The sequence below is a fragment of the Gekko japonicus genome, unplaced genomic scaffold (genome assembly GCF_001447785.1).
Source record: "Gekko japonicus isolate JY-2015 unplaced genomic scaffold, Gekko_japonicus_V1.1 scaffold2553, whole genome shotgun sequence".
In the NCBI taxonomy this organism is placed as follows: Eukaryota; Metazoa; Chordata; class Lepidosauria; order Squamata; family Gekkonidae; genus Gekko; species Gekko japonicus.
In genome coordinates this window covers 184,223-210,620 of record NW_015160912.1, presented here as the reverse complement: position 1 = coordinate 210,620, position 26,398 = coordinate 184,223, and the positions used below count along the sequence as shown (strand labels likewise).

The window sequence follows — 26,398 nt, the reverse complement described above, 5'->3', positions numbered from 1 at the left end:
TTAGTAGAAACTGTAATCAAAGAATTGTTAGGCAGATAGAGGGACAAAGCCTGCTGAGGGAAAATCAGCATGGCTTCTGCAAAGCGAAATCCTGCCTCCAACTTCTTGGAGTTCTTTGAGAAAGTGAACAAGCCTGTAGACAACAGTGACCCAGTAGACATTATACACCTGGACTTTCAAAAGATTTTTGAAAAGGTAAATCACCAAAGACTCCTGAGCAATGTTCCCTCTAAGCTGTGGAATCTTGTGAGCAAAAATTCTACCTTGTGAGCTACTGGCATTAAAGTTGTGAGCGAGCGATTTGGCTACTGCATAAATTAGTTTGCTCTGGAGCCCTCCTTCCTGAGCTATGAAAAAAATGTGTGAGCTAGCTCACACTAACTCAGCTTAGAGGGAACACTGCTCCTGAGTAAACATAGCAGTCATGGAATAGGAGGACAAGTTTGCTTATGGATTAAAAACTGGATAAATGATAGGAAGCAAAAAGTAGGAATCAATGGACAGTTCTCACAACGGAGGGAAGTAAACAGTCGAGTCACACAAGGATCAGTATTGGGGCCAGCACTATTTAATTTATCCATAAATGAAATGGAGCTAGGTGTGAGTAGTGTAGTGGCCAGGTTTGCAGATGACACAAAATTATTCAGGATGGTGACAACTAAGGCTGACTGTGAAGAGCTTGAAGAGGACCTCTGCAAACTGGATGAGTGGGCAACAATGTGGCAAATGGCCTTCAGTGTTGGTAAGTATAAGGGCACACACATTGGGAGAAAAAATCCCAACTCCAAGTATAGGCTAATTGGGTCTGAACTTGCTGAGACTGAGAGGGGAAAAGATCTTGGAGTCATAGTGGATAGCCCAATGAATGTGCCAACCCAGTGTGCTGCAGCAGTGAAAAAGACAAACACTATGTTAGGGATTATTAGGAAAGTGATTGAGAATAAAATGGCCAATATTGTAATGCCCCTGTATAGATCTATGGAATCCATTGCCCTTACCTGCCTTTCCTTTATGCTGTGACCACTAGATGTCTCCTGTGGTTCAGTTTCGTAGTCTGCATTGTAACGCCTGCTATTCCCGTAGTCTCCTTGACAGGTTGCACTGCAGCATATTTGGGGGGAACTGGCTGCATTACTTCATCTGCTTCGTGTTCCCTGCTTCTACATCTGATGGTCATTTAATTTCCATCCATCAGTATGCACTGTATTATTCTATGCAATAGTAACTGGGAGTTCCCTCCAGATGAGTGGGAAGAGTTCTTTTCTCTCCTCCTGTCCTAGCAAAAACTGTGCATGTATTGGTCTCTCTCACTCTCACACAGACAAGAACTGCATTATTACAGCATGGAGATAAGGCAATCCTACATCAAGAAGGGTCAGACGACTGTCTTCATCTGACGCTATGTACTATGGTAGATTCCTAGGGTTAATGGGAAGGATTCTACATAATTGGTTGTATTGCACATTTATTTAGGGTATTTGTTTACCATTTTCCTCCTCAAAGCAGGATTAGACTCTTGCAGTGGCAATTTCAGCTCTTGAAAACAGCACGGGGTAGGGCGGGAGCCCCTCATTGCCCCTGTGCTGTGCTCCTTAGCAGGATCAGGCCCCAACAACATTCTGAAAAGTCTAAAATGGTGCTGCATCCCTGTGGCAGATTGGGAATTGTCTGGCTTTGTTCGGTTTACAGGAGGAAGAGATGCTTCCCTAGTATCCCATCAGCATTTATGAACTGTGATTTTGAGTGTATAGTTGTTAGCAGTGGTAGGATGGTACAGTGGAGACAAAACCTCAGAGTGGTGTGGAAGCTTAGAAACCAACTTTCTAATAATGGCCTACACTTACTTTGTAAGATGGGAGTCCCCCCCCACTGATCAGCTGCCCAGCATGGGAAACGTACCTCGAAAAAGGGAGATCCAGCCAACGTGCAGCAACATGTTTACGTCACTGCCCACATGGCCCAGAAGTGACATCATCATGTTGAGGATGTTGGGGCAACATTTTGGTATATGGGCAAAAACGCTATGGTAGAAGCCAAATTTACCATCGAGTTTTGCCAAAATACCAGTGTTACCCTGACATCTCCGATGTGATGATGTCACTTCTGGGTCACATGGGCAGTGACATAGGTAGGCATGTTGCTGCATGTTGGTTGGGCCTCCCTCTTGCTCCCAGTAAACCCCCTCCCCTGATCCCCCCAACGGTTGCCAGGAGGGACCTGCCAAAAATGGATGATGTCTGGGAAAGGAGTGGTTGAGATATGGTGCAAGGGGTGGGAATACACACATGGCAGCACATGTGAACTGAGGCGTATTAACCAAATTAACTTGGTAATAGGAAACATGGGAATGGACCAAGCATTTCCTGGTAATGAATGTGATGTTTAACCTAAACCTTTACTGGAACATCCTTCATCACGAGCTTCTAGTGTATTTCCAAGCAAAGTTTAAAGCTCTAAATGGCCTAGAGACTGGGTACGTAAGGACTGCTTTCTCTCTTAAGGACCTGCCCAGCAGTAACGATATTCACCTGAAGCTCTTCTTTCTGTATTTTCAAAGGTGAGGTGGGTTGCTGCAAGACTGTTTCTGTGACAGAGCCAAAACCTAGGAATTCTCTCTCTAGGCATGTTCACCAGGCACCATCTTTGCTAACGGTAAGTGTCAGGCAAAATCTTTTAAATCTGGTTTGCTGCTCTCTTATTTATTGCCCTGCGGTTGCTAGTATTTATTTTGGCGTGAATTTTGTTTAGTGCACATGAAGCTGCTCCAGATGAGGGGGGACTCTCTTGCTTTCCACTGCAGCATTCTGTGCCCTCTGAAATTGTGCCCAAGAGTATGGCAGGAGTGAAGTGGAGACGTGCAGTGGGAGAGAAGAACTGCCCCAAAATAAAAACCCTCACCCTTCTTCCATAAGCAGAAGTGCCTTCAGCAAACAGAAAAAGTGTGTAGGGTCTAAGCCCTTGTATGTTTTTATTGTTGATTCAATTTTATTTCGTTGGAAGAAAACATTTTATTCTGTACGCTGCCCTGGAAGCTTTGTGTCGAAAGCTGGGATATAAATTCTCTACATAAATGAATATGAAGCTGCCCTATAGTGAATCTGTCAATCAGTACTGTCTACTCAGACTGGCGGTGGCTGCCCAGGGTCTGAGTCAGAGGTCTTTCCTTTTAACTGGAGATGCCAAGGATTGAACCGGGGAACTTCTGCTTGCCAAGCAGAGCCTCTTCTTTTAATTTATGCAGGGCTGCCCTTGAGACGGACTCGGAAATGACAACTCGTCCAGGATGCAGCGGTGCGCGTTCCAACACGGACTCCATTATCCACCCCCATTCAACCGGTGTTGCACTGGCTCCAAGTTGAATACTGGATCAGGTTAAAGGTCATGGTATTGACCTTCAGAGCCTGACACAGTCTGGGACCAGCATATCTGCGGGAACCGCCTCTGCCTGTATATCTCCCAAAGAGCGCTTTGCACAGGAGAGAAGAACTTACTGGTGATCCCTGGCCTCTCAGCCCTGGCCCCTACTTGGTGGAACTCCCTACTGAATTACATCAGGGCCCTGTGGTTCTTCATGCAACTCTGCAGGGCCTGTAAGACAGAAATGTTTCACCAAGCGTGTGGTTGAGGACAGCAACCTGTTCCATCTAGCCTGGTTCCTCCTTCCTCCTCCCCCCACCAGGAAAGGATACTAAGGCTGTGGTCACATGGAACATTAGCCACGCAAGAGAGACAGAAGACAGGTGGATTTTCTGGGCGCGATCTCACCGGCACATCTGGGAAGCTTCCGTGGCACAACCAAGGCTTCCTGCCGAAAACACGCAGCAAAAAACTAGTACCTTGGAGGCACTAGTTTCCGGAAACCGCGGGGCAAGGGTGGGCGTCTGATCGCATTTCTGGTGGCATCCGACGCCCGCCCATGTCCCCTTGCGAAAAAGGTTCCCCCCCCCAAGTCTCCGTGGATGCACACACACACCCAATGGAGCATGCGCATTCATCGTGTACACAAAAAAAGAAAACCAGTTTGCCGCACCGCGCGCTTCTTTGTTGCGCTCAGGCTTGTCCTGTGATCGGTACCTCTCCCTACCCACGGAACCTCCACGGTACCTCCACAGGAGGTCTGATTGCTTAACCGCGCGTTAGTTTGCCCCGGGAAAAACAGCCACGCTTCCCCCCTGCAGTTTCCTGCCCGTGTGACCGGAGCCTCAGTTGTATATTCATGTGCCATCTGTAAGCTCTTTGCTGAATAGTTTAGGTTATTTTTAACTGTTTTAACTTCATATCTGATATTTGAATTTGTATATTAGAAATGCTGTCCCCCGCCCTGAGCCCTGTTCCACAGGGGATGGTGGGTTATAAATAAATAAAATAATTGGATATGTTGGGGATTGAATCTGGGACTTTCTGCATGCCAAGTAAAGGCTCTTCTTTTAACTAGAGATGCCATGGATTGAACCTGGGATCTTCTGCATGCCAAGCAGAGGGTCTTCCCCTGAGCCACAACCCTCCCCACATATTACTGATGATTAATCTAGTCACTTATCTTAAAGCAACCCAAGCCAATATCCATCTGCGGACACTTCTATAAAAGGATATGTTTGCAACTGGGGGTTATATAACAAAGGAATGAAGCCAAAATAAGTTCCCTGAATTTGTCCCTAGACTCCTTATATATGCTTTGAGTCTGAGGCCTTTTTAAAAATAAAATCTAGTTTATTGGGATCAGAGCTACAAACTCTTTATAGCCTGGCTAACAGAACCTGTTCTCCCTTACATCTGGGGATTATTCCTAATGCAAATCTTCCAGCAATATACCTCTATCAACTCATAGCTCCAAATTTGCGTAGAGCCATATCCTTGGCTAGATTTAATGTTCTTCCTTCAGCTATTTTATCTGGCAGATTCCAAGGGATTCCCTATCCTAGCAGGTGCTGTCCTTGTAGGAAGGATTGTGTTGAAACTGTTGCCCATGTTCTCTTCCAGTGCCCTCTCTATTTGGCGTCCCGTCGGGATCTTCTATATCCCATATTAGGCCATTTTTTAGAGTCCCCTGATGATTTTAAGCTTCTTTTCTTGCTCGATAACACAGACACAGAAATAACTGAAATAGCAGCAAAGTTTTTCTGCAGTGCCATGGCCCTATGGCCTGATAAATGATATGATGAATTAGGTTTTTCTTTATGGTGATACTCCGTGATGTTACTCGACAATTTTAATTTGACTCTGTGTGTACTTAGATTACTGTATTTTTATTTATATGCCAATAAAAGGCTTTGGATTGGATAACAAAGGAATGCAAAAGCATCAGCCTTGTTTGTATATGATGATTTGTCCTTCCATTGATCTTGGTTAGAAAACAATTCTTTGCCAGACAGAGGCAGGCAGAAATCCAATGGTGACTTGATATTAAGAACCTGTAAAGAAGCATGGATTCCTTAACAAACTATAGATTTGTTTTCGATAGAAAAGCCCTGGTGATAAGTTCTGTCCACTGCAGAACACTTAATTCTTCCTGCCACCTCTCTAAAGGATAGGAGCTAAAGTCAGTGGGAGGAAGTAGCTGTTTGATCTAGCAGCCTCAAGCCACAACAGTACTTGCTTGACAGTAGTCTTCAGAACCATTGTCAAGCTTACCTTGGTTCCATGTCCTGCTGTTTAAGGAATGCCATATGTGAGCCACTTTGATATCATGGAAAAGGATTGCTGACAAATTACTGTGTTTCTTTTTAACCTGAAGATGTCCCTGGTAATGTGTTTTACCAACTTTATTGTGGGAGCCCTAGAATTTGGTTTTGCTTTGCTGCTTTATACTAGTTAGTTTATTTATATTGGAAGACAGAAAACATAAACAGACTTAGCACACTTCTGCTTGTGCAAGACCTTCAGCACCTGGCACTTTTCTTCCTCTATCTTGCAGTCCAGAAATTGCTTGCATATCTTACATAATTGGAGAAATGGGTCAGGATAGGCAATGTTTAAGTACAAGGGAACAACACAAGGCTTTGTTTACACTTCTGCAAAGATCCTAGTGTACCTTTTGGTGGATCCAAGATTTTGCCTGGTAAATTAATTTTAAAAACCTTCAGGCAATTGCTGAGTTGCCTATGTTCTTTAAAAAGCAATAGCCCTGAATAAGTGATGGGACCTTCCCCATGGATCCATAATCTGGCTAGCTAGATGACAGTGTCTGCCAGAGTTACATTTCCATTGGATTACTCTCCTGGAATAATATATAAGAACAACAAGGAGTATTCTTGATTTATATTTACTTACATATTTCGACCCTTTTGTTTTCTCAGAAAGTTGAAGGAAGTATACAGTAATCTATGAGATCCAGCTACAGAATGGTCGAAAATGCAGAGGCCACGCATTACAGGTCAAAGGAAAATGAAATTCTCACGTGACTGAGAGCATCTCTGATCTTGTTGAAATGAGACATACCACCAGGGAACTGTTGCAAAAGGAAGGAAGAGAGTCCTCTCCCATAAACACTTACTATTCCCACACTTGTTTCCCAGCAAGGTCCTCGAGGCATATCTGCTGGGTCCATCTGAATGGGAGTAACAGCACTTGAATTGCCTGCAGATGAGTTATGGTAGGTTAAGATGGTCCATTGTGTTACATTCCTGATAACACCTTCTTCCTTTAGCTAGAACAAAAGAGACATTTACATAGAAATGTTTTGTTATTTTCTCAAATGTATGACAGAAGCCTTTGCACGCATCCACAAAATATTAGTATGAACATTTTTTAAAATGTAAAAAATTGGGGACTTGGTAAGACCAGGGGTTGTTTCGTAGAAAAAGAGCTAGGGGAACTCATTAGCATAACTCATTAGCATATGCCACACCCCCTGACATAACCGGAAGTGTGTCATAAGGCCACACTCCCTGACATAACCGGAAGTGTGTCATAAGGCCACACCCCCTGCCATCACCGGAAGTGTGTCATAAGGCCACACCCACCACTCAGTTAGTCTTAGTCTTAAAGGTTAGTCTTAAAGGTCCTATTTGTTAGTCTTATAGGTGCTATTTGAACTCTTGGACTATTTTGCAGCAACAGACTAACACAGCTACCTCGGGGAAGCTCCTGGATGGGGCTGGGAGTCCTTGCGGAGGCCACGTGGAGTGGCCTCGGCCAGGCAGAGGGGGAGGACGCCAACTTACCCTCCTGCTTCTTCCTCCTTCTGCAACAGAATGAGGCTGGAAGCAGGGGGCGGCCGGAAGCAGGGGGTGGGGCTTCACCATGTGCCCACTCTGCCCCCGGTGCCCCGATCCGAGCCGTGGCGAGGAAGCCCCGCGAAGGGCCCCCCACCCCCAACGGTCTCGGCCGCCGGTGGCCTTGCAGCTCCACTGCTGAGCCCCATGAGGGGCCCGGCGGTGGACCTGCAAGGCTGGCGGGATGGCGAGGAAGCCCCGCGAAGGCTCTCCCTGGCCCCAGGCAGGCAGGGGTGGGGAGAGGCAGGGAGGAAGCAACTTACCCTCCCTCTTCTCCTGCCTCCTCCTGGCTGAATGAGGGCCGGAAGCGGGGCGGACGGAAGCAGGGGGTGGGGCTTCGTCATGTGCCCCCGCCCCTCACCCGGGGGAACTGCGATCCCCCGCGATCCCCCCTAAATCGACCTCTGGGTAAGACAGATTGAAAAAGGAGACCCAACAGTGTTGACCATTGATAAGAATGCTCCTCAGTTAGCTCTCCTCTGAGGGAATGTTGAGCTCATGATTTTAGATAGTGTGACTGACCGTGGAGGAGAAGATGGATGGAATATTATGTTATATACCACAAATGAGCTTATGTATTCTGGAGACTACTGAAAACTTTCTCCTTCCTCCCATAATTGATGAAATGGCCCTGCTGTGTTAAAAAAATCCATTCATTAATGTTATGTAATGGGAGCAAAATCTCACAAAACTCTGAATCTCGGTAGGGGCTTGGAGAATTGACTGGTTTTGTGAAGCGTCAGTCCTCTTTTTAGTCTGTGGCTATTTGTTCCTTCTGTTCATGCCAATGGTATGTTCCATCCTTTGGAAGGGTTACTTCTTTGGATTTAATGTACATTTCCCTTCAGCTAGATCTTATTCCTTCAGTGCTTTGGCCTCCACTCTGTGGAATGGCCTCCCTGAAGAGGCTCACAGACCACCCTCCCTTTCAGCTTTTCAATAAGAGATGCAACATGATTCTTTTCCAGAGGTCATCTGGAGACTAAGTGTAAATATGCTGGTTACCTATTATGTTCAGTGGATCATTTGATAATTCTGATAGTTGTGCTATTTGAAAATCAGTTTTTAGAATCTTATCTTTATTGTTGATATTGTATTTTAAATTTCTGATATGAGAGTAAGGCGTATACATTTTAAAATGAATGCTAGGATGTCAGTTTCAGAGCTCTTGTTCTCTCCTGACTTCCTCCCCTTTCCACAGACATTAGGGCTAATTCATGATGCAAAACCATCATGGCCGCTACAAGGACTTTGGATCACATGGGTCCTGGGACTTTTGTGCCTCCCCGGTGCCTGATTCTGATTGGGACCACGCATGAAAAATGGAATTCAGCCTCCCTCCCTACCTTGCACTGTTTGTCCAACCTGAAATGGCCCTTGGGACCTGCTGTCTGTTATAGTGGGAAATGTGCTTGTAATGATGGCTACATGTGAATTGCTTTGAACTCTGAAAACTCTATATAAATGCTAATGATGATTCTCTGTCTAGATCTTTCCTTCCACTGCAGTCTCCCAGCTTGCTCCATAACGTCCTAGTTCCACTTCTGGTCATACATGTTATGGCGGTTGAATAGGAAATTTAGGAGCAGGAGACTGCTTCATATTAATATTTGCTTTCAACTATATGTAAAGCTATCCAGAGTATTGCTGTTGCGGCTGCAACGTTTCTCAGCCCACCTCACTAACCACCTTCTTTGGTTAACTGGCATATGTACATTTATGCAACTGTACATCAATTTGTTGCCTTAGTAATTAAAATACTTTTAAAGAGCAAATATTATCTCCTTTTCCGAGCACCAAAGAGGAAAGATAGACTGTGAGTATAGGGAGTCTGCATTTTGAAGCAGCTATATGTCTAATACTAATCTGTTTTTATTGTAAATCAGTCAGAATTGCCAGTGCTTTAGCAACATCATGGTGAACACAGGGCTAGGTAGAGGGAGCACGGGACAGTATTGCAGGAGTATATTAGTTTACACTGATAACAAGACGTACAAATGACCCCGCTGAATAATAAATGTGTGGCTGTGATTCCAGGCTTAAATGACTGAGATGCCTGGGTATTCCAACTGATTTAAACAATCCCTCTCTGGACAGAGGGGTATTATCTAATACCTCTTCAGAAGCTTCAGAACTTATGCATTGTATGCAGTTAGTTAAATGGTCACCAAATAGTGGAAATCAATATGGAGCCGGCTGTGCTGTTTATTTCTCATATCTATATGCCCTCATTAATTCTTTGCCTATTGCTTTCAGATCAGGTATGACAGTCTTTGCACCTTTTTCTTCGCTTGAGATCCGTCGGTTGCTAGGCACTGTAATGGGGTGATACGGGGATGGAGACTAATGTTGCTAATATCACAAAGCCATTGATATTGCTCTAAAACGTGGCAGCAGTGATATTCCCCAGTTTAGACCTTGGGTTAAAGAATCTTTTGGGAGGGCTGGAATCTCTCCCCAGTTAAATGTTACAAGTTTAGCAAACAGCATCTATTACCAGCTCAAGAGGAGGAAGCAAAAGACAAAGATCTGGGATGTAGGAGATTGTCATTTGAGCAGCAAGACTTCTGCAGTGCAATCCCAAGCAGTGATACACCTTTCTAAGTCCACTAAAGTCAATAGGTTTAGAAGGGTGTAATTCTGTTTAGGATTGCAGTGCTAATCTTATAAGTAGCATAATTAATGTACACCCTTTTTACTTAGTGTCTCCTTACCTTTTCCTTGACATCATCCATTAAAGCCAATAAGAAAGTATATAGATTCCCAAGGAAGAGTGCAAAGATACGTCCCAGTTGCCACTTCAGCCCAATGCGAGGGTGATAATCCTCTAAGGCTGCAATGGTTTCAAACAGAGGGGGGCAAAACATTCCAAGCAGGGACATGACAATTTCAACCTGTCAAATGAGGACAGGAGAATATTTGTCACAATAGTGTTTATAAGAGCATACTTGCTAGACCTTAAGACTGCACTAGATCTTAAAAGTGTGATTCAGATCTGATTACCGCAATGGTATGAAGGCTGAACAGGTGTGTATGTACATGAGGAGTTAAAGTGAATGATTTTTCATCTGTCCCATATGTACCACCTTGACAGCTTTACCTTTTCCCACAAGATGCCCTTACATTTGCAGTGGGAAGCTTTTTGTAAGCAAGAAACCAACAATTCCCCCACAACTTTTAAATAGACTTTCCCTCTCCACCTTCATGATTGTTTTGCCTCATTGTGGGTGCTAACTAAATGACAAAATCAGGGGTCATTTTGTAGAAAAAGAGGTGCAGGAGCTCATTAGCATAACTCATTAGCATAACTTATTTGCATATGCCACACCCCCTGACATCACCGGAAGTGTGTCAGAAGGCAACACCCACCACTCAGGCTCCACTGGACTGTTTTGGATTGCTAGCTATTGGGGGGGGGGGAACGTGCAGATCTGTCCTCACAGAGGAGGGAAAGCTTGTACCTGAATAAAACTTGGCCTTAAAAAGGTGCCACTGGACTGTTTTGAATTGCTAGCGCAGATCTGTGCAGGAAGCAAGGAAGGAAGGAAGGAGGGGAAAAAGAGAAGGAAAGAAGGAGGGAAAGAAAGAAGGAAAGAAGGAGGGAGAGGGAAGGAAGGAAGGAAGGAAGGAAGGAAAGAAGGCAGGAAGGAAGGAAGGAAGGAAGGAAGGAAGGACGGAAGGAAGGAAAGGAAGGAAGGAAGGCTTCTTGCTCCTCATGGCCTGGGGCTGCTGGGAGCAGGGGGTGGGGCTTGTTGCATGTGCCCACCCCCTGGGCTCTTTACTGCCGGAGCTCCACTCCTGTGTGCTCCTGCAGGAAATGACCCCTGGAGAAAATCAATTCTGAGGGCCCAATCCCAGAAGAAAGAAAGTACATCTGGGAGTCAGTCCATACATCCACATGAGTAACACATTACTGTTTCTGTCCTCAAACGTTCTTATTGAGGAGTTGGCAAATTCATATGGAGGGTTGTTAGTCACGATAGCAGCTTCCACGTTCACAGGCAGGGTACCTCTCCATACCTGGAGCTGGAGACAAATCAAAGGGGGGTGGGGGTGGCCGCCCCCTTCCTGCTCTGCTTGTGAGAGCTCAGAGGGATTAAAAACCAAATGCCAGACTAGCCAGGCAATCCTTAACTCTCTAAATGTCAACATTACGAATGAAAAACATTATTCTTACCTCATTTCTTTCATACCAGCCAACGTTTTTCATTTTGGAAAAGGTCTGGGACCGTTTAACGACAAAATAAATGAGATAGCCACTTCCACACAAGCAGCATATAATAAGCACATTGGCCAGGACTCTCAGAAATCTTCTCAGATGGATGTTCTCGTCTTTGTTGCTTTCCTGCTCATCCACAATGGATTCCTTAAACAATGCCAGAAACAATGGGGACAGATGATGCATGGGGTAGGAGGAATTTAGAAGGCCACTTGTGAAACAAACACATCTGCGCTTTCCTTTAAAAGATGTGCTTTATTCTATGCGCCGCTTAATGAGCAAAGCTTTAAAATAAACTGTACATGTAATGTATTCAGCCTGACATGCCCGGACTTGCCCGGGCTGGCCAGGCACAACTCTTCAATAGCTTCATGTCCAAAGACAATGGGTCCGTAGGATCCTAGCCGGCCCAATCAAAGGGCCAGCTTCTCAGCCGGGAGACCAATGGTCGCCCGGTTACTGTAAATAGCCTATCGGGAGTAGGGGGTGTGTTTAGGTGTACTTGGTGGCGGGTTTTCTGAACGTATATAAACCAGCCTGCGAGCTGGCCCCTTGTCTTTGTCCTGAACTAAATAAAGGTATGCTCAGCTGAAATCACTCTCCGTCTGCATACTTTTCAGTACATAACTAAAGTCATGGGTTATGAGTTCACCACCTTTTTAGCATTGAGTTGTCTGTAATTGTTGCTGTTCTTTACTTGCCATTGTTCAAGTAGATTCACGTTGTCATAGTCCATGGCTGGAGAAATGCATCTTGTCTTAATTAGCCTGATAATTAGGATTTCAAGGTGATAGGAACTTGTAGAGAGTACTATTTAAAATTAAGTGATTTGGGGTGTTCATTTCTAAGCATAAGCTCTGAGGTGGCAGGAAGCATGAAGAAGGAGATATCTGGCTGCGGCCATGTTTATGTTTTTGGGAATGGAGGATTTTATTGCATCAGCAGAGTATTAGTCACAAAAAGGGGACCTGCAAAGACTCCGGGGGAGGAGAAATCCAATTTTCTCCATTCACATCCCTGGCTGTTAGCTGTGGGTCGCCTTTCCCCCTTCACTTGCAGCTGGCTGGCCTCTCCCACAGTGGCTCGAACTCCCCCCACCCCTCCATTGCTTGCTGGAGTTTCTATCCTCTTTCTGCTTCTTCAACAGATGCCATTTGGGTTGCAACCCAACATGCCGCATAAATGCCAAGGGATTTTTTTTTGGGGGGGGGTGAGTTCTTTACATATGCAGATCACTGTTAACTACTTTTGGCTTCTGACCCCCAAATTTGAAGGGTGTGTATGTGTTTACAAATTAGATTTTCGTGAAAATCTCTGGTTTGCCCTGGATGTGCAGAACTCTAAATTGTAACCATGGCTGGTCCCATTCTGAAGATTTTGCCTATCTGTATAGGGGTCAGCTCTTGGATGCTAGATATAAGGACGTTTATAACCTTCTGTAGTGGCTTAGACTTCCTAAATTCTGTCACAAAGATACCATATCCTAAGGGTACACAGAGATGTGTATACAGCTTCTTTTTGATCCTTGGTAACTTATGACACTGTCTAGGTTCTGCTCTCCTTCAGAAAAAGCTGTAGGCAACCTGCAATGGGTGGATGAAGCTAAAGGTGTCCACCTTTCCACTGATCTATAGATCCTTCTGGCCCTTGATGACACAGTTCAGTTTGTAGTTTTTCCTTCCAGAGATATGGGCACAATGACCTGCCAGTAGACTGAAGTGCTGCCTGATTGTAAACATGGCAAGCCACAGAAGCAACCCCACCCACTGATCTCAAGACCCAATATTTGATAGTCTCTAAGTTATAGATTTTAATTGCCTTTATTAACATTGAAATGGGCAGGCTAACTATGCAGGAGTATCCCTTTTTTGTGGTTAATCTTATGTTCTTTTCATTGGGTTAGTCTCTTGACATCCTTCATGTGTGTACTTCCACAAATGCATGTCCTCTGAGTTTTGTAATCAACAATCACAGCAATTGGGCAGGCAAATGGTACTTCAGAATAATGTGTCATGAAAAAAATAACAAGATAAATATTGACTGAAAGCTAAAAACAAAGAAAAAGTAGCTTTTAGAAAAAATAGTAAACGTTTTGGTTCCATCGGGCTGTTAAATTATGCTGGTTTCAATTATTTCTGCGGATTAAATTGTTACTTTTATATTTATTGTTTTTTTTAAAAAAAAACCTGCGTCTTATAAGGCTTAGGGAAAGCTTCTATGCCATAGACAAGAAAAGGCGGGTTACATGAGTAATTTGCATTTTCCAGGGAAAAAACTGATTGTGGGATTCAACTAAAACCAACACAGTCACCCCATTTATGATATGGCCAGTTTAGTTCAAGAATCATACACTGGATTTTTTTTTTTTAATGGGGAGTCTTTATGTGGGTTTTGAGCCTGCAACAATATTGTTCAACTTTTCTTCATTGTAACTGGCACAACGAGAAAGCCAGGCAGAAGAGATTGATGATGCCACAGTCTGGGATATTAAGAAAATGCCATGGGCCTCCTGATAAAATCACAAGTAAGTATCAGCATGATTGCCTAGCTATCTAAAACGTATATACTTCCCCGTTTGAAACTCTGCCAAAGGTGCATTGCAGCAGCATCACTGGAGGGAAGGATCTTGCTGCAGAGAGAGGAAAGTTAATTGGGTGGGACTTCAGAGCCCGGCGTGGAGATTACCTTGAAGCTAGTGGTGATGGATGCAAACTTGTTGTCTGCCGTCTCTGGATTTCCTATAAGGTAGTCCCAACTAGTGAACATTTTCCAGCTAAAAATGAAGTTCTCATCATCCCCATCTCCCGTGTTTTCATGTGCATTCCGGGCCATCCTGCAGATAACAAATTCATACGATTGCTTGCAGTATATTATCCAGCCACTAGATGACTCTCTTCTGTATGCAGAATTCTGGTTAGAGATTCTCTCCAAAACAGGGCCTGGCTGTTTCAGTGTTAATAAAACAGGATTGCTAAAGGGAGCACCGGGACTTCAGCACTGTTTCTGGCAGTAAATGCATGAAGTGTGCAACTAGTAGGTGAGGCTTCTCACACTTTTACCCACATGCATGCATCTGGAAAACCTAATTCAAAGAGGTTCCCCAGATATATGTATACACATGTGTATATGCCTGGACTACCAATGCAACACTGGGTGTGTCCCACAGCAATCAGACCACGTAGCCCTTGGCAAAGGGAATCAAAAGGTATGTGCTTGTGTTTACCTGCATGTTGCTTCATACTTCATATAGTTATAGCATGCCTGTTGAGAGCAACATTTCAGTGTAGTTTCAATGATGCAAAGTTTAGCAAGAACTAGTTTAGGATACATCAGTAGGAATGTTTACTCATGCTGGCATCCCCCCCCCCCTCAAGTTGCAGCAGACTTATGGTGACCCCATTGGGTTTCCAAGGCAAGTCACATTCAGAAGTGGTTTGCCATTGCCTACTTTTGAGTCACGACCCTGGTATTCCTTGGTGGTCTCCCATCCAAATACTAGCCAGGGCCAATCCTGCTTAGCTTCTGAGATCTGATGAGATCAGGCTATCCTGGGCTATTCAGCACATGAATGGAAGCATGAGCAACGTCCCGTGGGTAGTATCCAAAAGTAGCTATGTGATCGAAGGACGCACTGTGGCAACTGTAGGGAACCAGCCATGCAAACGGCTCCGCTCTTACTGGTTCTCTAATTCCCATCCACCAAACTGGCAAATAATAAGTGTATCCTCCTTGTGGACTGAGCACATCAGAATATCATAAGAGTTTGCCAGATGTTTTTATGCTTTATGGTTTTATGCTGGACTGGATTTTTAGTGCTGGGTTTTAATTAATTTATTCTTTTCATTTTGTAAGCCACTTCAGTCAGGTTCTTGTAGAAGCAGAACAGAAATTTTCTAAATAAATAATGGGACCAGTAGTCCCTTCCAGCCCAGCATCCTGTCTCCAACAGTGGACAGCAGAATTTCGTTGGGATACCATATGTAAAATATGTTAATGCTAGCCTTTCTTTGTTTGCCCATAGCCTAGCTCTGACAGGGGCCATTTTGTGCCTGAAGTGTTCTAGAGGGGTAGCCTTGCAGCAAAAATAACATATTTGGGCCCAGCTTCAGGTGATGTGGGAGACCTTTATTCCTCTCTTTTAAAAAAGCCAAAAACTGCTCCTTTAGGGGGATTTGCATTAGGAATATGGAGGGAGGGAGACTAACCTTCCCTCATCATGTACAATTTCCCTACTCAGAATTGCCCCATCCCCCTTTTAAAAAACACAGCAGAGGGTCCTGAAGATGAGTAGACCGTGGCCAGATTTCCCACTCAGTCTCACCCAATTCTCCTCCTTACCACAACTTTCATGGCTATTGTACATTGAAATCCTGCGACCCCAGCATAGCCTTTTGGGGGGGGCAAAGGGGACCCCTTCCTTTCACACGAAAAGAAAAGCTGATTGAATCTAACCCTATCGATCTCCCTTGTCCAGTGCAGTCCAACCCGTTAAAACTAGCAAATATATTGTGGTATTATTGTTGTCAAATCAGGATCTGTACTCAGGAGAGTACAGATTACGCTATGCCTTACAGATGACCTGCCTCATTGTGCCTCTGTCAAAGTAGGCACTAGCTTCATAAAAAAAAAATTCCATAAAATATTTGTTACTCTTTGAGATGCCACAGATATCTGTTTTGTTTTTGCCTTTCAACACAGAGGTTCCATTTCTGGCTGCTGTTGCTATATACACTTTGTCTAATCCTTTTTGAAGCCAGCACCACATCTGTGAATGATGCATTCTGTGAAGAAGCACTTCAGTTTGTGTGTACTGGCAGTTCACAGGAAAAGTGCACCTCAGATATACCAAGGCCCCGGTCACACAGGAGGCTTAGAGCCAGAAGAGGGATGGGCGCGATCCCACCGCAACATCTGGAAAGCAACACGCACCCGTCCCCGATCTGGCCCTTCAGGCTGAAAATCCGCAGTGAAAACAAACCACCTACAGAGGTGGACTTACCAGAAAGGCCGTGGCAAGCGCAGCCGTGGGATCGCCGGCGCGTCCTTCTGCCGGCGCATCCGAGGCTCCTGGCCGAACTGCGCATGTGCACACGTGCGCAGCTGGCTGCCCCGGTCTCCCGTTGGTGGCTTCCTCCCCGGCATCTGATCGTGCCGGGGAGCAATGGTGCAGCGGCTCAGGGGATCTGTGTGATCCCGCCGCCGTGTGCCTCTTTTGGTGCAGCTCTGAATAGCTGCACTTTAGCCATGTTTTTTTCTGCCTGTGTGGCAGGGGCCCTTGAGTGCTTTCTGGTGAAGCAGGCTGCAATGCTGTCTCCAGTTTGCTTTCTGTCTGTCTTTAATTTGATGACTGAAATACAATACGTGGTTGATCTATTGCTAGATCGTAACATAAATTCACCGTTTAACTTCTGTGCATGGGGGACTGCACATGAGCAGGTCTGCTATTGGATCGGTCTTTACAGGTAAAAGCCCCCAGGGGGTGCTGCGCACCAGAGTCAGAAGCTTGTTCCCTTCCAGGAGCCACATGCTCCTATGCAGCAGCACCGCCCTACCCTCAGTACCTCTAGCACACCGGCAAGGGGAGGGACCTCAGCAGGTTATAATGCCATATAGTTCAGTCCTCCATAAAGTGGCTCTGAGGCTGAGGAGTAGTTCACATTGTTTGGGGCCAGCTGTTTTGCTTTTCAGTAGCTGCTTGTCTAAGCTCCATTTTATAACTTGCATGAGAAACAATGGTGGTGGCCCAATTTTCCCAATTGTAATTCCTACAAAAAGAAAAGAAGAGCCACCAGTATTTCTACAGATTGGTTCCTTCATAGAAACAAATAACTTCTTAAGCTTAATTCTCCACCATTATGTCATTTGGTAGCTTCCTTCGGATAGTATAGGCCATTATACTGATCGGTTCTGTTCTTTGCCTAAAAGGGATTCACTTATTACCGATGTAATGATTTTCAGTACTTTGGAAACTGCATTTAAAGTTATAATAGCTTTTTTTTTTTAAGTCATAATTGAAAAGGGACAATGCACAAAGCAGCATCAATTGTAATCTGAGACAAAGAAAGCTGCATTGAAGAAACGGCAGAACTTACGATCTTATTACGACCATTAAGCTGTATCCATATACACCCACGACACCAACCATGAAATATGCCATTGGCAACCTGTACTTTAGCCATCCAATTGTCCTCTGATTATTGTAGTAGCCATAGAAAACAGCAGAATACTTAATGTAGCCCTGTGAAGAGGGGGAGCAATAGCCAAGCTCAATTAAAGCTAATCACTTATATCCTATTTGTTTATTTTGGTTTTTATCCCACCCTCTCCCACAAGCAGGGCTCAGGGCAGCTTACAACATATATAAATACAACAATTAAAAAAAACTAAAACGTTCTACAATAATAGTCCATTCAGTATAGCATAATATAAAGTGCAAGGTGGCTCCAATGTGGTCGAATTATTCATAAATTCCCATTGTACATGTGCTCAGGTGGTTTGATACTTTAATGAGTGGCAAAACTCCCAGCAGTAATAATATAAAAGGTGCCTGCAAATGATGCCGACAGATGGAATAGGTTTGGTATCCGCCACCTCAACCAAAGGCCTGGTGGAACATCTCCATTTTCCAGGTCTGGTGGAACTGTAACAAGTCTTGCAGGGGCCTGATTTCACTTGGGAGACTGTTCTGCCAGGCTGGAGCCAGAGCCGAAAAGGCCCTGGGTCTGGCTGAGGCTAAGCGGACATTTCTTGGGCCGGGGATCACCAGTAGATGTTGATCGGAAGAACACAAGGCTCTTCGGAAGACACAGTGGGAGAGAAGATCCTGCAGGTATGCTGGTCCCAGACCGCCCAGGACTTTAAAGGTTAATACCACAACCTTGAACTTGATTCGATACTCCACTGGAAGCCAGTGCAGCTAACAGAGCACTGGTTGTATTTGTGCTCATACAGATGTCCCAGTAAGAACATGCGCAGCTGTACTTTGAACCAGATGAAGCTTCCGGATCAGTCTCAAGCAGTGTTCCCTCTAAGCTGAGTTGGTGTGATCTAGCTCACAGTTTTTTAGCCTCCGGCTCACACAGTTCTGTCTTAGCCCAGGAAGGATGGCTCCAGAGCAAACTTAATGTATGCAGCAGCCAAATCACTCGCTCACAACTTGAATGCCAGGAGCTCACAGAGTAGAATTTTTGCTCACAAGACTCCACAGCTTACAGGGAGCATTGGTCTCAAGGGTAGCCCTGCGTAGAGCGAGTTACAGTAATCCAGCCTGGAGGTGAACATTGCATGTTAAGCTTTATCTATCCATCTATCCATCTATCTAGATACACACACACACACACCCCAAAGGTCACAAAATATTAAAAATATTAGATAATTATAAATTATAACAGAGGAAAACAATCACATATATCTAATGTCAACCCAAATTTCTTTTCCAGAAGTCACAGAAAGGCTTCCTGCAGTTTGCAATGACAGATGGTACCTTCTGTCTCCCATCTCTCAGACAAACTACTTCTCTTCAATTAGACAACTTTACCAACTTCCAAACTTTGTGGATCCCTAGTATGATTTTAGATTCTTAAGATGTTTCAGCAATCACTGCTAGGGTTGTCAGCTCTCTGCCGGCACCCCTCAGAGCTTTTGGGGGCAGGGCAGGGTGATTGGCATGGTGACTGACAAAATGCTGTGATGGAAATTTTGGTTACATACCCTGAATTGAAGTCACAGCATCAGGGTTACTTTCTTGGCATTTCCCAAGTCTCTATGGTAAAAGCCACAGAGATGTGGGAAACTCTAGAGCAGTGCTAAGATGCCACTTCTGGGTATGTAACCTGGTGTTGCCACAACATCACTTTTTCCCATCATGTTGCTCCCACTGCTCTACAGAACGGCAGCAGGAGGCTGGGGCAGGAGCTATAGCAAGAGATCTGGCTGCCCTAATCACCATTTACTTTAGAAAAATTCAAGATACCTGTGTAAAAGACCCTATACAATGACCTTCAGGTCTTTGGGAAGTTGAAAGCTCAGCATATGATGAATTTAAATAATAATTTTGTTCCTAAAGTTTGGTATAACCAAACATGACTGCCACATAGCCCTGCATTTCTCACACATTTGTTGCTCAATATTATAAATTTGATTCACCTTATGAGAGAGAGAGTTTGCAAAGACAGCTCAACAATGAAAGAAGGCCAGGCTTTACAGCCTGTGCTCCTAGTCCTGAGCCTGATGACTGCTCTGTTGCATGTAGTTCTTGCAGGACTGGATCTCAATCAAGCCCTAGCTGGCTGAAGCCCAGGGACAGGTGTGGCTCCTCTCCTTCTCAGGGTATTTAAGCACTGGGCAGCAAAGAATTTGCTGCTTCAACCAGTTTCTATGGGGTTAGTGTGTCTCTTACATTTGGGACCTCAGTCCTAGCAAATCCTAGCCTTTTGATCTAGACCTTCAGGACCCTGAGACAAAAGCAATGGTACATTTCTTCCCATTTCTTTAAAAGGGTGGGGGGGGATGTTGCAATTGATTCCAGCAAACCCTTCGTTTTTCACTTTTTACCAACCAGATTTTCAAAATTTCTCAAATGCACATGTAATTGATTGTTCTCCTAGATGTGAGATCCAACTACGTTCTTCAATCCATCGCAGCCATCATTCTAGAGATATGAGAAGACATATTGTGTCCACTCATTTGCTGCATCGTTATTGAAGCTTATCAGGTATGTGCAGTATCCAGGATGCCTGCTAAGTGACTTCAGCAGCGTGCCCATTAGTGTCTGTAGTGGCAGCTGATGCTTTTGGCTGGGTATAAGAAACAGTGAAAGCAGAACCTTTAGTCATTCTCATGGACAAGGCTGAGCAATTTCTGTCTGGTAAACAGCTGTTCTTTCAGAAACATGTGGAGTGCCTTGCACTGCCTGCATTCCAGCTCCAGTTCTGCAGCATACTTTCGATTCTGGGGATCTAGAGCATGTCTTCTTCATAGTCCTGGTAAATGACATTTCCTTAATCTAAATAACAGACATTGTGTTTATCTGATACCAGTTGGGATTAAGCAATATGTTAAAGTGTAGGGCATGTACTGTCAGCCTGATAGCCTTTTCCCTTTGCTGCAAAGCTTTCTGAGGAGGTGGTGGCTTGCAAAAAAGAAGTGCTGTGAGTTTGTGTGTGTGCAACGCTCATGAGCCGAATCCTTCATTCTTCCCTTGCCTATCACCCCCCCCCCCCCTCCTCTGGCTCTTAAATTTTCACTTCTCCAGCTGTTTCTCCTCCCTTGGGGGGTTCTATTTGCCATCTAAACCTGAGCCTGGAAACTGTCTAGAATGAGGAAAATTTTGTGGGAAGGGTTAATGGGGGGAAGCAGCAGGTGGCGGTGGTGGGGGGAGGCAGTCCGCATTCTCCCACTTATCCATTTCAAAGTGACATTTCCCAAAGATGCACGGGAATGGAACTACCCTTGGGCGAATCCTGCTTGTGGCTATAATGTCATGCGCCGGTCCCCGACTTGTTGAGACACTCTTGTATTTTGAGAACAGGCAGTACACCCCACCCCAGAGGCTGGCAGGGGGGGCTGGGACCAGTCACAAAATGAGGTGGCTGATTCCAAACGGGTAGTCCCTGCAACACAAAGCTGGTGTTTCTTGGACTGTTCTGACGCAGCTCCTGGTCCACTAAGGTAGAGAAAAGGCAGCATTGGCTCTCTGCTTTGAGAAAGAGAAACTCTGGGGGAAGAAGGAAGGGGCCGCCAGGAAACACAGCAGTGGGCGCCATGGTGCCCACAGGTAACCCTCTGGAGATTGTAGGTAAAACATGCAGCTTGGTTTGTAGTTACCATTTCCAAATAGGAAAAACAAACAAACCAATTTTGGGTTGGATTCCGTGATCTGGGGCAAGGCAGCTTCCTGCTCCACCCCCCCCCCCGTAATCCTGTCCAAGCAGGGGAAGCTAATTCTTGGACCTCCATGGATGCAGGTTGTGGGGCTAAAACATGGTAGGGGAAAAGGGAATGAAATTGTCCTTCTAGCCTCTTCCATCAGTAGAGTGGGACTAACAGAAGAGGGAGGAGAAGGTGATGGTACCTCATTCCCCTTTCCCCTCCTCAGTGCATCACACTGACACACGCGATGGTCATTCCAGAGTGTTTCCCCTGGGATCAGTTTCTCCAGGAACAGGAAAAAAATATTGCAGAGTTGTAGAGCACCTTCTCTTACAAGTCTACAATGTTTGTGGAAATATTGCCGGTCAGATAAGGAAGAGTATCAATGCTTCACTCCTATTGTCCCCTGTCAGTAATCCCCACTGAAATCAACAGAGTTAACTTCTGAGTCAACAGGCATAACTCTGGGCTGCATGAATAATGATATATATATTTTTGGCGTGTGGGTCAGCTTTGCCTGTAAAAAATCAGCTCTTGGTATGGCTTTTGTGTTACATTCAGTCACGATACATGTGATTTCTACCCTTTGTAGAAGACTGTAAGTATGGCAGGCAGAGGGGTGAGACCAGTAGGGAAGCAACATATTTCTGTCTGTTTTGTCTTATTTTTATTTATTAACTTACATTTAGTAATTTATAGATTTACTAATATTCCAGTTTAATAAAATGCCCAGTGTTACTAAGTCCAATGTTTCCCAAAGGCTCCTGGGAATGCTTTTGAAAGACTCACTGTGACTGAGGTGGTATACAGCAGGACTGGGCTGGCTAGCAGAAAGGGGGACTGTTGGAGATGTATTGAAGGTGCCACTCTTGAGTGCACTTCCAAGCTTTCTTGCCCTGTGGAAGGGGACTCAAAAGGCATTTAAATGCTTTCTGAAGGCAATTAAATGCCCTCTGAGCTGTCTTTTCCCGGATCTCACGATCCCCCTCCCAATTCCACAGTGGGCAGGGAGAGGGGAGCCTGAGGGCAAGCCGTGGCTCTCACCCTGGCCGCTGCCAGCAGCGGGGGAATCTCTCCTCAAAAATAAGGTTTCTGGCATGGTTATTTGTGGGGCAGGACTTTTAGTTAAGGGGGCAGGGCCCCGAAATGCCCCACTGTAACGACGGGCTTATTGGCTTTGCATTGGAAGTGGTGATGGAGTTTCCTGTGGTCCCCCTCCCCCTCATGCTTACCATTTCTCCACCTTTGTCTTTGGGAAGCATTAAAAAAAATCTGATAGTAGAAACACCTACAACTGATAATTTTTGCAAAAAGCCCACCAGTGGTGGAGGAAGGAAAATGGTAGACATATGAGGAAGCAGCACCAGATGTAGGCAGGGTAGAGTGGTAATATACACTTTTCCCAAGCCCACTTGGGGTATAGTCTGAATGATCTTACCAAAGCGGTTTTGTGGAGGAAGCCCTCAGCTCAGTAGAGCTGGGAAAAACAATATTGTGTGGAAGACCAAATTAAACCTGCTGCCAATGGAGGGGGCGGGGGAGTGCAGAGCAACCTTAGAAGTCCAGTGCACCATTTCTCTCTCTCTCTCTCTGTCTGTATGAAGATGAGTGAAGCAGAGAAACCCCTTAGCAGGGGTTGCAATTTGCTGTTTTCAATAAGTTACACTGTTGAGCAAAATCCTTGAAGGAGATGCAGAAATTACATCTTCTAGATGGATTGCCCTTCTCAGATTATCTTCACCTTAAGACACGAGTGTGCTGCCTATAAAAGTAATACAGGAAGAGGCTGTAATTATCCTCCACTATCTCCATTCAAATATGTAATGCATGTAGGTCATTGCTCTGAGTGTGCTGTCATTTCAGCATCTCTAACAGGCAGCGTTCGTTCTCCTCCTCTTGCTGGATAATGCCACAAATACAAAAGGATCTTGATCCTTCCCTGCCAGATCAGAATTGCTACTGAGACTGAAGCAGTGAGAATAGTGGCAAACAAGGGCAGACAGCAATGTAACCCTTTAGATTCTGGGTCAGGAGCTATTGTGTGTAGCTGGGAGAGCCAGAGGTAGAAGGCACTGCAGAAAGTCAAACACAAAGGCGCTCTCTTTTGTAGTTTGTTAGCAAAATAATTTTCAGCTTGGGGGTCTTGCAGGGCACTTATATATATATATATGTCTCTTTTTTCCTGTTGCAAGAGAAAGCAAAATTATAGTCTCCAGAACACTATCAGAAATGGTGTCCTGGGCCCAAATTAAACCAATTATTTTCTGCTATCATCTGTTATGTAACCCATTGGGGGGGGGCGTTTGTTTTAATTCTGTCTTTCTCACCTACACATTTTCTAAAGCAGGGTCTGCTGGGTTCAGCACTGGCAAATGTTCACCATCTATTTCCATTTTAAAAATTTAATCTTATCCTTTCCCAGTATGTCTGTGATGCATATTTTACAAAGCTTCGGTGCACTTGCAAGCAGAGAGGCTCTGTGACACGGCAGCTCAGATCACTACAAAGGAAAAGGCTGATGTTTAAATAATTAAGTCTACTTATATTTAGGATTCTCAGGACTGCTTCACATACACATGTGTGCCACTTCAGCCCCCAACGGTGAATACCTTGCAGCAGAATGTATGACCTGATACCATTGAAAACATGAGGCCTGCCTGAGGACCAGTCACCATTTCACAGATGTTTGCTCAGCCTCCCCAAAAAATGCAGATGCAAATGTCTGCAACCCCAAGTGATGAACTGAACTGGTGAACTGAACAAGTTGCAGGCTTTCATAAGCCATTGGAACATGATGCTCCCCCTCCCAGTTCACGTACATGGTTGCAAGTTCCGTAGTGATGACGAATTGAGTGACATGGTGTACCCTCCCTGTTATCCGAGCGGTGTAGGTGCTATTCCCATGTGGTGGAAAAGCTGTGCTGATGTGATGGGATGAATCCCTTGCAAGTTTTTGCTGCCTTCCTACCTCCATGCTGTCCCGGGTGTGGGGTGGGCCACCCCGTCCCTTAGAAGTAGCATTTAGTGTGAGGCATTTTGGGCTGCAGCAGTCGGAGGCAGGTGAGCAACTCCCACCATCAGTGGAGCTTTACTGCAAGATAAAAGTCATTGTCTGAAATAGGGAAGCTATGTGAGAAAACCAAATGATGGTGCCACTTCCTGGACCAAAGTTAGTGGGTGGATTCCAGGAAGGTGTGGTGACAGAATGGGCAACAGCGACATTATCGGTTTGTTCCATGTGACCTCCCCATTAAAAATGTCATCTGAACATCTTAAACCCAGCCACACAGAAACAGCTATCATACTGCTTCTAATGTCCTGGCCCCACTGGTGGACCTCCTCATGGCACCTGGTATTTCTGGTAGGGTTGCCAAGTAATTCTTCGCCGGGAGCGGGGGGCTCCTGGCTGGCGTCAGGTGAGTGCGTGCCGCGTGTACGTCACCCGGAAGTGAGGTAGGCACGCTGGGCACGCTGGGGGCGGGGCCATGGCCATACAAGGGAAAACCATAGGGTTTTCCCTTGTATGGCTGTGGCCCCGCCCCCAGCGTGCCCAGCGTGCCTGTGTCACTTCCAGGTGACGCGAACGCCGGGGCGGAGTTTCCCCCGGGGCCTGATTCTGCGGCAGCAGAAATCGGGCCTCCGAAGCGGGGGTTTCCCCGCCCCCGCCCCCACTTGGAAGCCCTAATTTCTGGCCACTGTGTGACACAGAGTGTTGGACTGGATGGGCCTTTGGCCTGATCCGACATTGGCGTCTCTTATGTTCTTATGCATATTAAGTGAAGAACTGGCTGAGAGTCTAGCCCTATTCTGCAACCAGGGTGCATGATGACGATGGAGTCAGTTGCAGCACGCACTCAGGTGATTTCGGACTCTGGACGTAGGCTCCCTTCCATTCGATAGATGGGAATGGAATGCTTCTAATACAGTCTGCTTTGGGGTGGGGGTGAAGAGGGCTGCATATTCTGGGTCAGGAAATTCCTAGAAATTTGGGGGCGGAGCTGGGGAAGGTGGAGCCTTGGGAAAGGAGGGAGCTCAGCGGTGATGTGATGCCATTGGATCATCCACCCTCAAAAACTGCCCTTTTTTCTCCAGGGTATCTGTAGTCTACTGATCAGTTATAATCCCAGGAGAACTCCAGGACCCACCTGGAGGCTGGCAGCCCTAGGGGTGGGACTGAGCCTCTGAATCAGACCCCTGTAATAACTTCTGCCTCAAAGTCAGGCCTTGATGACTTCACTGGTCAGTTTTATGGCTTTAGAAATTTCCAGGGCTCTTTTTGTAGAAAAAGGCCAGCAGGAACTCATTAGGATAATAGGCCACACCCAACAGCAGAAACTCATTAGCATATTAGGCCACACCCCTGACAGCACAGCTCATTAGCACATTAGGCCGCACCCCCATGTTACCAGAAGTGTGGTTATCCAGCCACACCCACCTTTTGCTTGTTATTCTGTTGACCTTGTTTGTTGTCAAAACCCAGGGCCTTTTTTTGTAGCAGGAACTCCTTTGCATGTTAGGCCACACACCCCTAATGTAGCCAACCCGAATGAGTTTCTGCTGTTGGGTGTGGCCTATTATGCTAATGAGTTCCTGCTGGGTGTGGCCAACTTGGGAGCCAGCCAGAACTCCGTTCCTGTGCGTTCCTGCCCAAAAATAGCCCTGGAAATTTCCAGAGAATACTGAGTCCTTTTTTAGTCTATCCCTGAAACTTTTTGAAACTTATTTCATTTAATACTTTTGTACGCTGCCTTTTCACACAAATAGGGTCCACTGGTTTCAGTGGTTGTCACGATCCCTCCTTTATTAGCTGAAGTTTTAGCATTCACTAAAGTGGGCTCTTATCCAGACTTCTCACTTCCTCTTTGTCAAAAATCAGTTCATGGCATTTGAATATGTAATTGCCTTTGTCTAGCACCTTGCAGCCAGGTTTTAAGTTCTTTCCTTGTGTAAATGGACTGCTAATTATCTGAATAAAAACAAAAAGCAGTTTTGTGGCACCTTAAAAACTGGGCTTGATGATAATTCCTGGTGGGGGGGGGGTAGTCTTGTTAGTCTTTAGCAGCAACATACCACAGGAGTGTCTAATCCATCAGGT

The 26,398-nt window shown here is 45.3% G+C and overlaps 1 protein-coding gene across 1 annotated transcript in view; it reads right to left on the bottom strand.

Moving 5' to 3' along the window:
- TMC2 (transmembrane channel like 2) overlaps window positions 1–26,398 on the bottom strand; it is a 71,529-nt gene that overhangs the window by 17,558 nt on the left and 27,573 nt on the right. The window contains exons 9-13 of the mRNA XM_015424339.1: window positions 17,526–17,671; window positions 14,119–14,266; window positions 11,392–11,580; window positions 9,929–10,108; window positions 6,494–6,646 (exon numbers count right to left, since the gene is read on the bottom strand). Of these exons, the coding sequence (XP_015279825.1) occupies window positions 6,494–6,646; window positions 9,929–10,108; window positions 11,392–11,580; window positions 14,119–14,266; window positions 17,526–17,671 (816 nt within the window). The remainder of the gene's footprint in view (window positions 1–6,493; window positions 6,647–9,928; window positions 10,109–11,391; window positions 11,581–14,118; window positions 14,267–17,525; window positions 17,672–26,398) is intronic.